General features: G+C 43.5%; 1 protein-coding gene across 1 annotated transcript; it reads right to left on the bottom strand.

Annotated features, from left to right (window-relative positions):
- Positions 1-1,695: 1,695 nt before the first annotated feature.
- Positions 1,696-15,420, bottom strand: SLC25A15 (solute carrier family 25 member 15). The gene is made up of 8 exons (XM_078864849.1): positions 14,963-15,420; positions 11,078-11,142; positions 10,346-10,604; positions 8,831-8,974; positions 7,909-8,081; positions 6,446-6,604; positions 5,032-5,167; positions 1,696-4,518 (listed from the first exon to the last, which is right to left on the bottom strand). The coding sequence occupies exons 2-7, from the start codon at positions 11,130-11,132 to the stop codon at positions 5,049-5,051; spliced, it is 909 nt and encodes a 302-aa protein (XP_078720975.1). The 5' UTR covers positions 11,133-11,142; positions 14,963-15,420; the 3' UTR covers positions 1,696-4,518; positions 5,032-5,048.
- Between the last annotated feature and the right edge of the window lie 929 nt (positions 15,421-16,349).

A 16,349-nucleotide genomic window follows, 5' to 3' on the forward strand; every position in this document is an offset into this window, starting at 1 on the left:
AAGAACAAAGAGACAGGAAATGGGATACGATTTTAAAGGAAGGCAGAGGAGATGAAGAGTGGCTGCAACTTTCATTTAGAAGTACAGCTGGGATATCCGATTACTGCACGGTAGTTAAGCAATCGATTACTGATTATCGTTTCCATTACTTGGCTAATCGAATACCGTGAATGTGTGAAAACATTTCCCTGTTCTCACCTGCGCTGTTGGACGGGGCTCGGTGATGTTTGCGGGGGGGGGGGGGGGGTTGCCCACCTTCAGGAGGGAGAATTCTTAGGTGGTCGCCCCTTTTTAAAGCCCCCCCCCACCCCAAGTAATTTCTAGTCGATGTTGTTTGTTTACACACGTAATAAACTCAAGTCGAGATTGTGACGGAAGCAAGAACCACGCTTCAATGGCTAGACCCCGCTTGCAGTTGTAAGTGGAAGCATGGGGAGAAAATGCTTCAGCTTTGGTCTTTTCCGGATCTTGTATGGGCTAGGGTTCGGACACCACGTCTCCAGTCGCAGAGTGCGGTACATGTTGAACATCTGGAGGAATATATTACTGGTAGGAACCTCCTGGTTACACCAGCCCACAGGGGATTATTGTGTCCGTCCGTCCGTCGTGCAGGGAGGGGCTGGGTGGGGAGGGGCTGGGTGGGACGGGTGGGGAGGGGCTGGGTGGGGAGGGGCTGGTCACCCCGTGGTGCCCTTATAAAATTCAACGTTTAACCTACTCACGCCGGCTTGTGCCCGCCCTCAGTCGGGCATATTTGCGGAATACACCACGCCGCCGTTGACCCTGGCCATTGACCGAGCAACCCAACGTTCCTACCAGCTCCCTCTGCAGGAATGTGTTTAACCCGATGGCTAAATATGTATATTGGGATCAGAAACGTCAACGTTACGTGTTGTATAATGGGCAGGCTTGCAATAGGCGAAGGGAAATTTAGAATTTTGAAAACATGTACCTTGGTGCAATTTATAGATGCCAATTACTTTGCCTTAGATTCATTTTAAAACATTTTCCTTCTAGTGTTGGCACCAATCTCTGGTCAGAAAAACTGAGTTATCTGTTTGAACGCACAATTTTTAGGTGCGACCACATAGGTTATTATATGCTGATGTAAATTACTGAACGCAGCGACTTCTCCTGTTGTTATGAGTGAGGTTTATGCATTTGTGTGTAACGTAAGGTGATACAAAAACATGTGGGTTGTCTTTTGGCCCTCCGGTGTACTTTCAAGATGTATCACGTGTCGCTCCAGGCGCAAGGCAGCGTGACGAGAAACTGAATCCTGAAGCACCCAGCGTGAGGTCAAACGTGATACTATATGCTGAACACGTGGCACAACCTGAAAAGATATCGGAGACTCGACAGAACGGCGAACACTTACGCAGTGGATTGTCGTTTCTAATTTCCCCTCCCCCGTTGCTTCATGTTTGATAGCATTGTTTACGTATGCGATGTTCAGATTTTGTGTACAATTAATTTTAGGTGTATCTTGTAATTGTATTGTTTGTTGCGGTTGAACCCAAATCAAGAGCCGAATGGCTCACAGGGTAAATCCTAATGAATGAATTTAACTGTAACTGAATGAAATTACCAAGTAAAATATTGACACTTGTTTTAAATAAAACTTATTGTAATGTTAACTTTTATTAAGCATTCTTCAGATGCACTGCGTTACTCGGCAAATGTCTGTTTAAGCCCTTGGCATTTACATTGCATTCAAAATAAACGTGAATAAAAGTTGAACAATAAGTGCACAAAATAAACACAGGAGGTACGTATTTTCCATAAGTTCATTTTACAGTATGATCGACGTTAAAGGCAAGTGTCCGACACATAGGAAATTACAATATTATTATGGTGATCACGTGAACTGTGTAACTCAAACTAAAGTACCAACCAAAGACAGATTAAACTCTATATAAAGTGAATTTTTCTGGGTTCCAGAAAATAATCGCTTGAAAATAAGCGAGGCAATTTTTTGCTAGCAAAAATGACAATTTTCCATATTCTGCCACTTGAATGATCACATACACTGTGTAAAATGTGTTATTCTAATGGATAAAAAAAAATACAACCCAACACGGCTCAGTCAGATCTACTCCCTAGTCACGCGTAATCAGGATACATTTTTCTGGGGAATAAACAATCTTTTGTAAAAGAACAATCAGAAATAATGACCAAAGGGCTTTAGTCTCAAGAGATTACTACACATGTGCATCAATCAACCAACCGCTCGTTACAGCACAATAGGCACCAAAGCACACAAAGAAGAATACCGCTCCCATTATAGGTGCGACTACTCACAACAGCTGTGAATTTCACTTTCCCGTGTTACAGGAAACGAGGCAAGAATCAAGAGACCGAGCGACAGCGATTAATCACACCATGCAAGAACGAGCTTGTATGTCTAGCTCCCCAAGGCTTGTTACGGAGCAAAAATAGTGCTCGTCATTGAATAGTTTTAGCTCTATAATGCAAAAGCAAGGAATCAGGTGTTATGGGAGGTGGCTTTGTGGGACTGGAGAATAATGTCCTATGTTCAAGTATTCAACGGGCACCTATGACGGATTTGAGCCAGGGTTTAGCACCCAGAATAAAATGCTTCTCTCACATGTATTGAGTTTGGTGAGCTTTCAATCCAGTCCACAATTACTTCACTGAAACCCCCAACCCCGACAGTGGGATTTGGGGTCAATGTGACCACCACAGGAACTTCATGACATAAATGGCATCTGAGAAAAAAACATCTGCTGCAAATTTCCTGCAAGGAATGCCTTCCAGACGTGGGTAAAATAAACCAACGAGCAGACCTCAGGGAGCGTTCAGCAATGGTTTGTGGTATTCAACTTCTACACTAAACGCTCAATAATCATGAACAAGTTCAGAGCCAAAATGAAAGATAAAAAAAAAACTTACAATGGTTGTTAAAGGGGATTGAAGGATTAAAACAATCACTATTGATTACACTTAAAGTGACAACCCCATACACTGCAATTGTCAGTTGTGCGCTGCCGTTAAAAAAGGATAGGATGTGCTTCATCAGAATAAGTCACAAGTGACTCCACAAATCAATTCCACCAGTTGGCGTTCAAGACAAGCTTGTCACTGAATCTCAAGTCAATTGAGACTGCTGGATATGCTACTTATTAGGAGGTTGCTTAATTCAAGTGCACATTATAGAACATGGCACTTCTTCTTTCGCGTGGCTGATGTAGATGCAGAACCACAATTTCACATTCACGTGGGTCAAGCCAGATAACCGAGTCAGAAGCAGCAGAATGCATCGCAGTAATGACTCTTTCGTATTTGTGGACTGGGTATTGCGTCGTTATATGTTGTATTGCACGAATGGTATATAATTACTCTACTTTACTGAAAGGGTCAGTTTCAGTCTTCATTGACGTCTACGAATAGGCATTGCATGTTGACAAGTGCTCATTAACATGAAAACCAACTGCATACTCATTATATTTCCTGTGGCTGTTGAACATAGAGACATTTGTTTCAAGGTGCGATGAATTTGTCACACATTCTGATGTGCTGCAACTACATAACAGATGCAATGCACCAATGTTTAAACTAGAAAACAAGAAAATGTGGTGTCTTTAAAAAATTACTTCCATCAACTCTCAATGGCTGGGTTTTGAAAGCATACAGTTTTGAAAGGTTATAAAGTTGAATTAACCATCAATAAAGGCTTCATAATTGTCTGACAATGTTACAGAAAAGTATATTGCAATGCTTTTAGTGCAATTTACAATTTCGCACCGCTGAACAAAATGACACGAGTAACCAACACGCAGGCGCACTGCACACACCCAGTTATTTTTCTATTTGCACTCTATACAGATCAATATAAATGGCATTAACAGATATTGAGCTCTGGCGTGTCTTCATATCAAAAACATATCCGATCACATTGATACATAATTGTCAGAAGAGCACACCACGCCCAAATTTGGCCCAATGTCAAGGCAAAGATATGCTTCTAAATAACACCATGCCTGCTGGAATTGGCCTCCACAAAAGTGGTCCATCATTGTAAACGTCCTGTGATTTATATTTGCTTCATTGCTGTACTTTCTTTTATTTCCTTTATCATTTTGGTAACGCAGGTTACGCTTGCAAACGAGACTATCCCCCGTCTCTTGAGTTCTCACCAGGGTTAAACAAAATACACTCCAAGCGTTAGTAGCACCGGCAGAGCTATGCCTCCTGTTAATCGCATACGCATAGATGCATCTCGGAACATTGCATCCATCTGTGGTTGCTTTACGAGGAGGAATCTAAAAGAGAGGAGGCATTAGGTAGCAAAAAAATGTGGCTGTGGCAGCGTGTAAAAAATAAAAGAATAGCGATAAAACTGTGACGTCAAAGAAAACACAAGTGCTACTACAATAGATGCACCCCCGCACTGCCCGTGACGCAGTAACCATTCCGTGAGAGGTATATTCCTCCATCAGTCCACGTGCAGTGTGCTCCACGCTTCCTCACTGCGGACCCATCTGTTGTCGTGTAGACCTGGAAAAATGGCACGGAAGATCCTCAAATGTAACTGTGAAACGGTTTGATGGTAACAAGCAAAATTATCAACTATTTGCACATTTTTATTAAAAGCTTTCGTGACTGCAGGGATTAATAAAATATTAAACAATAAATTTGCACGTTGAAAAAGGTTGCTGCAATTAGTTACCGATCTAACGTTATATTATTCACACTGTGAAGAATCCAGATATAAAACAGCAACTTACAGACAAACTAACATTGCATAGCCTAATAAACATAACTAGTCCATGGCTGAAATAAACATCAACTTATTTTATTAAAAAAATAACTATAATAAAATCGACTGTCATTAGCCTCATAATTGTAATGTAAATAATTTAAGAAAAATCACGCGAAAAAAATCTCGAATGCGCAGTGCCTTCTCATCACGCTGTGGACATTGAATGCCATTGTAGGTCACACTTGAAGTGGCAAAATTAGAAAAATAATATGGAAACTACAGCCAATAAAATATCCAGGATGGCTCACCTTCTCTTCTGCTGAGCCTACTGCGCTCGACGCATCAAGGACGACCTGGTGAACTCGTAGGCGAGGAACAGCGCAGCGTTAGCCGGGAAGGCTCGGATGATGGTCGGGGTGAACCCGGAATAGAGAGCCATTATGCCTGGTTGGGGGACACGGGGATGAGGGCGACAAACGCAGAACGAGTGTGTAGCCACAGTAAACGTCCAATAAGTAGTGGCCACCACACACCTACTTACTAATTGCCTGTGTGGGTTTGAGGTCGACTCAGCCACTATTGAGTATCTGGCGCGATGTGTAAACATTGCCACATGGGAGACAAAGGTGGCCGGGCGTGATGCTGGCCACCCACCCCCTCGTGTGCCGCCGTCTTGGACTTCATAGGTGCTCGCTAACAGAACTTGCTCCTGCAGTCTATTAAGGCTATACACAGGATATTTGTCTTTGTAGTTGATGTGAGCTGGTGTGTGGGCGAGTCATTCAGTGGGTTACAATTTAACAGATTTCATGACGTTGGTTAACATTTCATAAAGAAACACTCAAAACAGGCGGGCCTACCCCTTATTATCCATACGCCTTATTGTAAGCGTCGTCGGCAAATTCTGTAGAATGAGTGAAGATGTCCATTCAACTTGCCTTAAGGCTGTGCTTTGGCTATCAGACCTGCACATTGACTCATGAGCTGCTATACAAATACATAAATGCGTAGGGTAACAACAACCTGTCCTGGTTCTTCTTAGAAGTCATTTGAAGCAGCCATCCTGGGATTTATGAAAATCCTCGTGGAACATTAATAGTCCAGATTTTGTCATTTGCATAAAAAGAAACCACTCAAAACAAACACATTTACATTTATTTCTCTCCTTTGTGTTTGAGATAATTTTGTACCTAAGAGGTGGCAACCTCCGAAGTGAGTGACTGGACGAACAACTGGAAAAGTGAGCAAGTTATTTGAGGGTTTATTGAATGGGTGGATAAACGAGTAAGTGGGTCAATGAGCGTGTGTGCGAATAAGCAGATGGGTGAGTGGGTAGTTATGCGAGTCGGTAAGTGCATAAGGTGAGGAGCGGTCGTGCAACGTTTGTGCGCTGCACTATGAAGCCAGCGGACCAAGTTCGATTCCCACTCAAGGCCAAAATCAGTGACAATTAGCTGAATTGGTCCTGGGCCTCTCCTAGGTCGACCCAGCCTCAAATTAGTACCGGATGCAATGTGTACACATCATCACTGGGGAGACAAAGGCGGCTGGGCGTGGTACTGGCCACCCACTCCCTTGTATGTCGTGACGGCCTTCATAGGTGCTCACTCACAGTATTTTCCCCAACAGTCTATTAAGGCTATACGGGGGTATATTCATCTTTGTCTAAGGTAAGCAAGAGCCTAAGTGGCCGAGTGAGTTGTTGAGTAGATATTCAGGTACCATCAGCGCGGATGATAGAGGCTGTCGCGGCGAGGAAACCAGGCTGGCGGCTCGACATGGACATGACTTGGATGCGGGACTTGACGCTGTCCAAGGGGTAGACGACCACCCACAGGAAGACGCCTGCCATCCCACCACTCACCAGGAGTGGGAGTGCGCCTACCAGCCGAACAAGCCACCAGCACAAGCCAACAGCAGCACAAGCCAACAGCACCAGGACAAAGTGCCTTTGTTAAAATGCCAAAAAACCAGCAAGCATGCACAATTGATGTTTTCGTTAACTGATGACTTGATCAAATTACTGTTAAACGCCACCAGTTGTGATTCATCGGTGGGGTTGTTTACTCTGCAAAGCTTCACAGATGGAGTGGGAACGAATTAATAAATTGGAGTGGACATTAATACATTGTTATCCGATATATAGCCAAGAAAAATATTTGTGGTTGGCTGTAACTACATATGCCTGAAATCATTTGACATGGAGATAGGGTTGTTCGAGCACACAAAGATGGGAGCTTTCATGTACATGAGATGCCGCTTGCAAGTCAATGTTCCTGCAAAAGGTAGTCCAGTAATAATTTTGTTTACACCTATATGTGAAGAGTTTCATTGTTTTACCCACGTATGTCCAACAGTTTCTTTCCAGGCAATATACAGTTTTCCCCCATACATGAAAACGCATTGGTCAAGCATCCCCAATACACGACCATCCTGAACAGTCATCATAGCATTCAGATAAAATACTTTTTTCCTGGCCAAACATCGGGATCATTATGATTACGTTCTGTACTGCCTACAGTCGGCAGATCTTACATAGGCTCCACCTGTGGGCATTTCACCAACCCCACCTGCATCTGAGTGCATTACAGACGTTCAAGGCTACCACATACACCAGGTATAACTGGATACATGACTAAAATTTTTCACTTTTAATAATCATTGCTGAGTACAGGCCCAAAGGCCTATAACCTCCCAGCAAAGAGCACCGATTCCTGCATAGAAATTCATAAAAATGTTTCTGTCCTATGCCGAAAGTAGATGAACAGAGTATGGATGAGGACAACAGTCAAAAGCATGACGTTCATGGGGAAATTAATTGTAGTAGCAATGGTAAAATTAACAGGAAATCAACTGAATGATGAAATCAGAGTGACTGGAGTTAATCAGCGAGTGTAAGAGCTTTAATCATTTGTGCTGCTTTACACTAGATTCTATAAAGCCGTGTTCGGTAGGCATTAGCTCTCGACCCCAGCTGTCACAGAAATAATAATTGATCAGAGGTGCAGAAAGCTTTGGTACAAAAACAAAACAAGCTCTTTTTAATGCCTGAATATTTATATTAGTGATGTGGCCATTCCATGAGAAGATAAGACTAAATCGTCATGGTTAAGCAGACCAATGGATTCGCTAAGAAAATAACCGGAGGGCACGAACAACACATCAGCGACCCAGTACATGCGTACCCAGGTCGTCTTTGGTCTTGCCGGGGGGCGTGAACAGTGTCTTGCACACCTCGTTCCCCCAGAAGAAGCAGAAGTAGCCAGGCATGTCACGCAGCCACGTGCTGCTTAGTCCATTATAAAGCCCCAAGAGTCCGTCGACACGCAGCACATTCCTCGTCACCGCCACGGCCGTACTGCACGAAACACACGGGGAGGGGGTGCAAGGGTAGCGTGGTAGTCAATGTCATTGTCACCTTCGTCGTGATCATTGCCACGCTGGTGTTTGCCGTTTGGCTGCACAGCTCTCGGATGTGTTTTATAGCGCTCTGAAGCACGATGCTTTGCTCGACGTTTCGCTGCAGCTGCTGGGAGACGCATAAATTAACTTTCTGAAGGAACTCTCAACAAGTGGAGTGAAACGTAGGACACCGTGCTGAACAGCACGCGATAAAACAAGACGGCAAATCGTAGGGCCATCATCATCATCATTGCCAGTTTTATTAAGTTGGTGCCTTTTGCAAACAAGCCTCAAAGCGTTGCATGCCAAAACATCCCAAATAATGGCTCGGCAGGGTAACATTGCGATTTGTATTAATTAATCAATACTTTTGAATATATTAACTTGAATACATGTGTATTGACGAAGGTCAAACTAATAGAACAATATCGATTTAAAGCTTTCGTGACTGCAGGGATTCATCTTCTTGGTTCTTTCGGTAAAGTCACGTAGAAGGGAAGTAATAAATAATAAAAATAAAAAATATTATGTTTTATTTTTATTATTTTATTACTTCCCTTCTACGTGACTTTACCGAAAGAACCAAGAAAATAGAACAATAGTTGATATCTTATGGATCGACTAGTCCCTTGCCATAGGGGCTAGTTTGGCAAGGCCACAGCGCCGCTCGGCTGCACAGTGGAAACGAGACACCAGAGCGCCTACCAGTCGGCCATGCTGAACATGGTCTTGCCGGCTGCGTGCATTTCCCGCATGGCCTGCATGCGGCACTTGACGAGCTCCAAGGGGCAGATGACGATCGCCGTGAACCCGGCCGCGAGGGAACCGGCTGTGGCCATCTGCATGTTACTGTGCAATAAAACCAAGAGGTTCATATATTTACTGTGTCTCATCCATCATCATCATCATCATCGTCGTCGTCGTCTTTATAATAAAGCACTGGCAGACTTGGCAGCATGTAAAGGTAGACACTTGATGTTTGCGTGGAAGTACATGGACAGCCCTTTTGTCTAACCACTGCTGGATGAGTGGTGGTTGTTTGACCATATTTCACCACGCTGGTCAATGTGGTTTGGAGAAGTTGGGAGCATGGTAAAGTAGAACAATTTACTTTGCTGAACTGAAGGGAAAGTAGCCTCGCAGAAGCCTTCAACAGCTGTTTTACGCATGGTGGTCGCCCATCCAAGCAATATTAAGGCTCAACCCTTTTCAGCTTCTGAGGTTCCATGAAGTTTGGCACAATCCGTTTCAACATATTCCACGTACAATATACTCACTTGCACGTTGGGCGGTGCTGGTGAGAGCACATCTCTCATGTTTAGAAACCACATGAACATGCTGAAATAGCACACAATGGTCTGTACACGTGGGCCAGGAGCCCACTTGCTGTACTACAGTCACCTGACCAACTCAGGGCTCAACAGGAATGGCATTCTCACAAATATACTGTAGATAATACATCAACTCGATGTGCTATGAAGAAAGCCCATTGTCCGAATGTCACCTATTACATATTTCTTCTTTTAAGGCCACGGTGTTATTTACAAATGTGATGAGTCTAATATTAAATTTGCTTGTGAGCCATTGGCAATGCAGCATCGTAAAATTACTTGCCAAGAAAGCGCTGCATTACAGGCATGCACCATCAAGCCAGGCATAATGAGAGACCGATGCAGAGACTGGCCCTGACCATAAAAAGTGTAACCACAACGGACAAAGCTCACCACTCATTTAAGCATGGAGACACTGACTTTCTTAATACATAGATGCTACCATTTTCGCTATACTTTGTTTATATATAATCTTACAGGCCATGTATAGTAAAATTATATCACCAAAGACACAACGTATTCCTGCGCAGCCTTTTAACAGGCTGTTGGGGCAAGTGCTGTTTGCGAAGCACTGATAAAGGCCGACAAGGTGCACAAGGATGTGGTGTGGCCAGCACCACACCTGCTCACCTTTGTCTCCCCGGCGTTAACACACTGCACTAGGTACTCATGTAGGGCCAAGTTGCCCTCTTGAAGAGGCCAAAAACCAGTTTGTATATTACTCGCCACTGTTATTTGTGGCTGGGAATTGAACCCAGTTCGCCAGGTTCAATGCGCAGTACGCTATCCACAGTACCGCTGCTCCTCAACAACACAAAATATCCTCGATATGGCCTTAAGAGACTGTTGGGAGAAGTGCTGTGAGCGAGCACCTATGCAGGCCTCTTACCTGAGTCGACTGCCCTCCTGGAGGTGAGAAAGCTTTGCCACTAGGCGCTGGCAGAAGCCATAGCAGAGGAAAAGCATGGCGTTCTCGCCGATGTTGGCGATGAGAGCGGGGACGCTGCCGCGGTAGAGGCCCCTGATGCCCTCGGTGCGGTACGTCTGGCCCAAGCAGGTCACAAAGCCATTGTACAGCTTGGGAAAGGTCTGCATTTTCACCTTGGCCGTGTCAAATGGCTGCCCGCTGTAGACGCAGGCTATGCCACCTGCGGCCACAAGACGGATTCATAACAAGTAGCATGTTGGCACAAAGCATACTGCGCCCACTTTCCCGGTGACGATTGTAACGATTGCTCTCGCGTTAACTAGAGTTAACTTTTATAAGAATATGGCCCTAAATTAATGATCAGCACCCAAATGTAGTTAAACTCTGAAGAAAAATTTATCTAACACAAAAGGTGGATAAAACCAAATATCATGAAAATTTGAACTTAAACTAAAAGTAACTTTTAAAATAATTATATAGGAGAAATGTATAAAACATTAAAATCTTATACAACATGGCTTCACACCCTTAAAGCACCTGCTGCACCAACCTTTCAACTGAGGGTGAAGGTTTCAGAGGCACTTAAGGAATGATGTTTAATATTTGAATGTAAGGATGAGCAGAACTTTACAATTGGTTAGTTGATGCCTACAGACAAAAGTAAGAGCATGCTGGCTGTGCAGGAGAACTGACCTGCCGTGCCCGCGCTGGTGTCAATTAACGCCTGGATCAGAGGGTGAATCCCCATGGTTGCAGATCTGTGGGTGCAACAAGAGATGAATCGTCACTTATGATGCTGATGGTGCCCAGTCTCAAGTCCTGGGAGGAGCAGTGAAGACACGGCAGTAAGTTGAAAACATTACTGGATGTGACTGTCAAAAGTGAAAAGTCCAGTCCTGAAATTACCTGCTCACACCAGTTCTGGTAGAACGGCTTCCACATGAGGGAGTTCTCTGGGTATTTGGCCTATCCTTCCACACTGGACAGACATCTGAGAATGGGCAGAACTAACCACACTTTACCCCACCACACACGACCTGCCGATAGAATAACTACAGCGTACCCTTTCACACTGCTGGATGGACAGAGGTGGAGAGATTGTTTCAATTGCTGCACCGATTGATCGAAATGGGGATCTCTGGATTACAAGTTCAGTGTGCTACCCATTACCCCATGGCAGCATCCAATATGCACCTCCGATTAGCACAGCTGGCTATGTACTGTGTGAAAGAAGTTCAACCGCATACATGAATGTTATTTTAAAAAATCATAAGTGCAATACCTTCAATTTATATACTGCAATAATGAATTGTAATGAAACAGAATAGTATTACATTGTTGTATAATACTTCAGCAGCCGAATTGCTGGTTCATGCATTTTTATTTGTGGGTCCCTCTTCTTTGGTCCTCCTTGTGTCCACCCCCACAAACTCCTGACGGTCCAAAATGCTGCTGCCCGTATTTCTCACGTGACCAAATCACCCGCAACATTTTTCCTTTCACCGACTCCCCATCCAGCCTTGCATTGCCTATGAAGTATAAACCTTGGTCATTAAAATCATCCACAACCCTGCCTGTCCACTAAGTCACTATGTTTTTTTTTATATAATTAGAAATAACTTAGGAAGCGTAATGAGTTGTTGAATTATGATTGACGTTGCAAGTACATCTGTGCCACGTTGGCCTCTGTCCGGCAGACATAGATATGTTAGCTGAAAGCCTGCAACCCACTCTGCAGCATCACATACGCTGTTAAGAACTGATTCATTGGTTCAGCCACAGATGGCAGAAATACGCAGAAGCTGTTGTCCCATTCAGCAGAGGTCAGCTCTTTTATAACAAGAGCACATGAGCCCCATCGAAAAAACCTGTAATAATTCCACTGAAGAAATATTTTGCAGAGCGTTGAGTCTAGTTAAAGGCTGTTAATACAGTGAAGTTTTTTGCGTGCAAAAATGATAAAAAGCCAATTACAGTACCGGTTTGCCACAATTATCGAGAAATATGATGAGAAATGCTGCAAAGTTAGGCTCAGGATGAATATGACCAACAAAGTTAACAAAACATCGATCAATGTATTATCGATCAATGTATTATTAATTGCTGAATTAAACATTTATTCCAAGATTTGCTTTGAGGGATGCAGCGCTTCTCTGAATGTGCATCTGCTGCTCTTTTCTGCGCTTGCGAAAGACTCAGAATTTGAACTTGCACAACCTTTGACCTTGTGAAAGTGAGCTTTAGTGATCTATTAGCTGTCCCTAGAAATGGGAGCTTGCTTCGCAGTATGTTGGCTCTGGGACAAAATGTTTGCAGCAAACAGGAATATTTTATTCGTGCGATAGTTTATGGATTCTTGAACAAAGGACGCGGCCGTATCAAAAACTGAAATACATTTACGAAAACAATTCATTTAAACGAGACAACTGGTTTAAAAGGCAAACAAAGTTAAATAAAAACGTGTTGCTCTAAGCCTAAGGTGTTATGTAACCGTAGGCGGTACATTATGTACTGCACAGAGTCATTTTGAGTGGAGCTTCTGATTTAGTCCAGGCTGACAGACGCGTGAAGTTTTCCATTGCTAATGTGGAATACTAAATAACACAGCACAAACGCCATCTGCATTAAAATACAATCGCGATATATTCATAAACCAAAATATCTTTATCACAATACAATTTACCACTCGAGCATCAACTTTGACCAATTGTGCTACATACTTCAAATAGTGCATATCTATATTAAATATACGCATTGTGAAATTTAAATGGGACACTGTAATTAAACAGCCGTTACTCAACTTTAAAGTGTTGGACACATCAAGTCTTTGCAGATGCCGGTCATATTGTGCAGTACATTGTGTCAATATATGTAAGCAAGCTTTGACCTTGCTGCCATTGCCATCTGACACCAAACCAATTGTACATCCCAGACACATCCACCACCAACACAACCGGTTCATCATCTGTGACAGCTGGTCCCTTGGGGGTGTGATAGCGATTATACCAGTGGTTAAATTAACTCAAACGATGCGTCCAATGTGCATTACCTATCCTGCACTGTAACAATTATTAATATTGATGAATGTCCTTGAGATAAGAAAGCCTAGCCGAATCTCAAAACTTGTTTCGTGTTATTTTTGCTAAGGGGATGGATGGTTTTGGCCAATTCAATTTGGGTGTTTGGCAAATTGGAGAGAACCCGTCACATTTTACGGGGTTAATACTCTAAAATCCACATAGATGCCAAAATCCACCGGTGTACTACCATCTCTGGGCCAACTTGCAGTCTAAGGTTACACACATGTTAAGATGTTCAAACACCAAATAAAGAGTAAAAAAAACAAACCTATTCTTATTTTTTAAAACTTTGTTCCTGCAAAAAAAGGTCCCATTTTGTAACAACACCTATATATTAATACGGACACATTTAAGCACACGTGGCGTAAAAAGACATGGGGGGGGGGGCCTTGCCTGTGAGCTTTGGCAGCTCACAGAGAATTGATTCAAGCGAAGCTGCCTGAGACTGCTGATGAGACACCGCGTCCCAAAACCCGTCCACAGAGCTTGCTCCTCCTGAATCTTCGCTGCTGAAATCATTCACTGGGCTCCTAGGAGGCCGTGTGGTGCGGCTGATGGAATACGTCGCGAATAAGTTTGATAATTACTTACACAGCAGACGGGGTATGTGAAGGTGGGGACAGTCTCTTGCACCTCCAACCATAATACCATCAAACCTGTCAACCCATTATCAGTGCCCTACCTTATCAGACCAATGCAGATCTTATTGGTCACCACGTACCCATTATAAATCCCAACGTTCACCTTAAAAAGTCCCATCACAAGGGAAAAAACACAAACAAATCGACAAATGAATTAGTTTTTCAATCGTCTTTACGCGATGTAGGGCCCTCAAAATTCGGATTTCCCTGCACAAGAACGCGGGGTTAACCCGTGTGGGGGTCGACGGCTGTGATGCATTAATTACATTAATTAAGAAAGCGTGGCGAGATGCATGCCTTGGAATTCAACAAAACTGAGCATTAATAAAGTTATAAACGTAAACGAATGAGACTTCAGTTAACAGCGAAGGGCCATCAAACTTTGGCGGTGGCAGAGACGGAGATCGCCTTCATCTAGCAGTGGATAAATCACGGCTGACGACGATGACCGAGGGTATATGAGATGATGTCCATTGTCGTAACGAGGGCATTTGTACGCTAACATCCCCTAAATACAGCGAAATGTGTTGGTAGTCGTAATCCCCGTACAGTACATGGGTGATCCATTTACAGATACCGCACTAAAAACAACGCGAATTCACGTGGATGTGGATAAAAACGACAGCATCTTACACGTCTCCCACCCATCTCTAAATCACGTTATAAAACCTCGTAACACTCTCCCCTGCAAAGATAAGGAGGGCCCCCCCCTTGCTTCTTCCACTGCACCGCGATTCACTCAGCTGTTGTTGAGGGTCACAGTCTATGGGGTATCTACAAATGGATCAGCCTGTACCATGGTTATTGGGTTGGTGGTGGTGATGTCCCCTGCCTCTGTGTGTGTACAAGGGGTTTACCTTTGGTAGAATATTCTTCCGATGGAGGTAGGCGGATACAAACAAAACAAAGAAGACCAACGCTAACACTGAAGTCTAACGCCGTGACGCTGGATACGACCCGGCACTACTAGCACTGTAGCGGCTGCCACGTTCTTTACCCTCTAACTCTGCACATTACCCTCCCCCGCCTACACTAATCACACCGTCTCTCCCTGATCACGACTATTGTACACTGTGTGCGTATCGTCAGTCTCGCTCCACTGCTACAACAACAGTCGCCTTCTCACGGCGTCGCTATTAAAACACGTGGCGAGCACTGTACCCGCCACTCGCCGCCGCTAAATTGCCTCTTGCCTCTACAACAACAACAACCACAACAACAACAACCACCACAACAATCAATGCTCAATCGTACGGTGGTCGATGACAGAATGCCGCCTACTAACTAGTTCTGTCTCGCCTCTTCGCTGCCGACTTTACCCCCCACCCACCACCACCCACCACCACGTGGCCACGTGCTGCTCGCCGGCGTAGCAGTGGCAGGGCAAGAGGTTCCAAGTGCGTAGAGTGATCGGGTAACTCGAGATTTGAAGCTTTCGTGACTGCAAGGATTCATACTCTTAGGGGTTTTTCAGTGAAGTCACGTAGGTAAAAAATAAGTAAGAAAAATAATATAAATAATATTTTTTTACATTTTTTTATTATTATTTGTATTATTTTTATAATAAAAATAATATAAATAATAATACATGTATTGTATTTATATTATTATTTCCATGATTTTTATTATTTCTTTTTACTTACGTGACTTTACCGAAAAAAACCTAAGAGTATGCTCGGGTAACGTCAGCAGCGTGATTGGTGACCCCAGGGGAGGGGGTCACGGTGGGCCTCGGTGGGGGGTGGAGAACTCGAGGCTAATCATTCACATTGAGTGCTGCTGAGAAGCCCTCGATATTTGGAATTTAACTCCTGAACGTATTGCCATCATGCACGGAAAAGTGTAGAGTTATTGAAATTGAAAGCCTAAAACTAAGAATCTCAACAATGTGTGGCTTATCTGGTCCATGGGTCCAGTCCAAAAAATATTTAACTTGTTCGTATACCACATGAGACGTCTAGAACAATTGGACGAACTAATTTAAATTGCCATTTCATTTTAGTTGTGCAATTTTAGTTGTGAAATCTCCATTTAACTTTAATGCGGTAGAATAAATCACACGCTCAAATCAAGATTTTACAAAAAAACTGAATTTATACAATGACCTTATTTAATCAGTATGTTATCACATTAAACCACTGTTAATAGCAGAGGTGTGGACTCGAGTCATGTGACTTGGACTCGAGTCAGACTCGAGTCATGAATTTGATGACTTGCGACTCGACTTGGACTTGCATAACAATG

This window comes from Lampetra fluviatilis, chromosome 19 (assembly GCF_964198595.1).
Source record: "Lampetra fluviatilis chromosome 19, kcLamFluv1.1, whole genome shotgun sequence".
In the NCBI taxonomy this organism is placed as follows: domain Eukaryota; kingdom Metazoa; phylum Chordata; class Hyperoartia; order Petromyzontiformes; family Petromyzontidae; genus Lampetra; species Lampetra fluviatilis.

What these genes read in the sequence shown, in the direction of transcription:
- SLC25A15 (XM_078864849.1), bottom strand. Translation starts at nt 11,132, where the DNA reads ATGGGGATTCACCCTCTGATCCAGGCGTTAATTGACACCAGCGCGGGC. An exon ending in CAGGAGGGCAGTCGACTCAG is followed by an intron (nt 8,975 to 10,345) that starts GTAAGAGGCCTG and finishes TTTATTGCACAG; the next exon opens with TAACATGCAGATGGCCACAG. An exon ending in ATGTTCAGCATGGCCGACTG is followed by an intron (nt 8,082 to 8,830) that starts GTAGGCGCTCTG and finishes TGTTTCGTGCAG; the next exon opens with TACGGCCGTGGCGGTGACGA.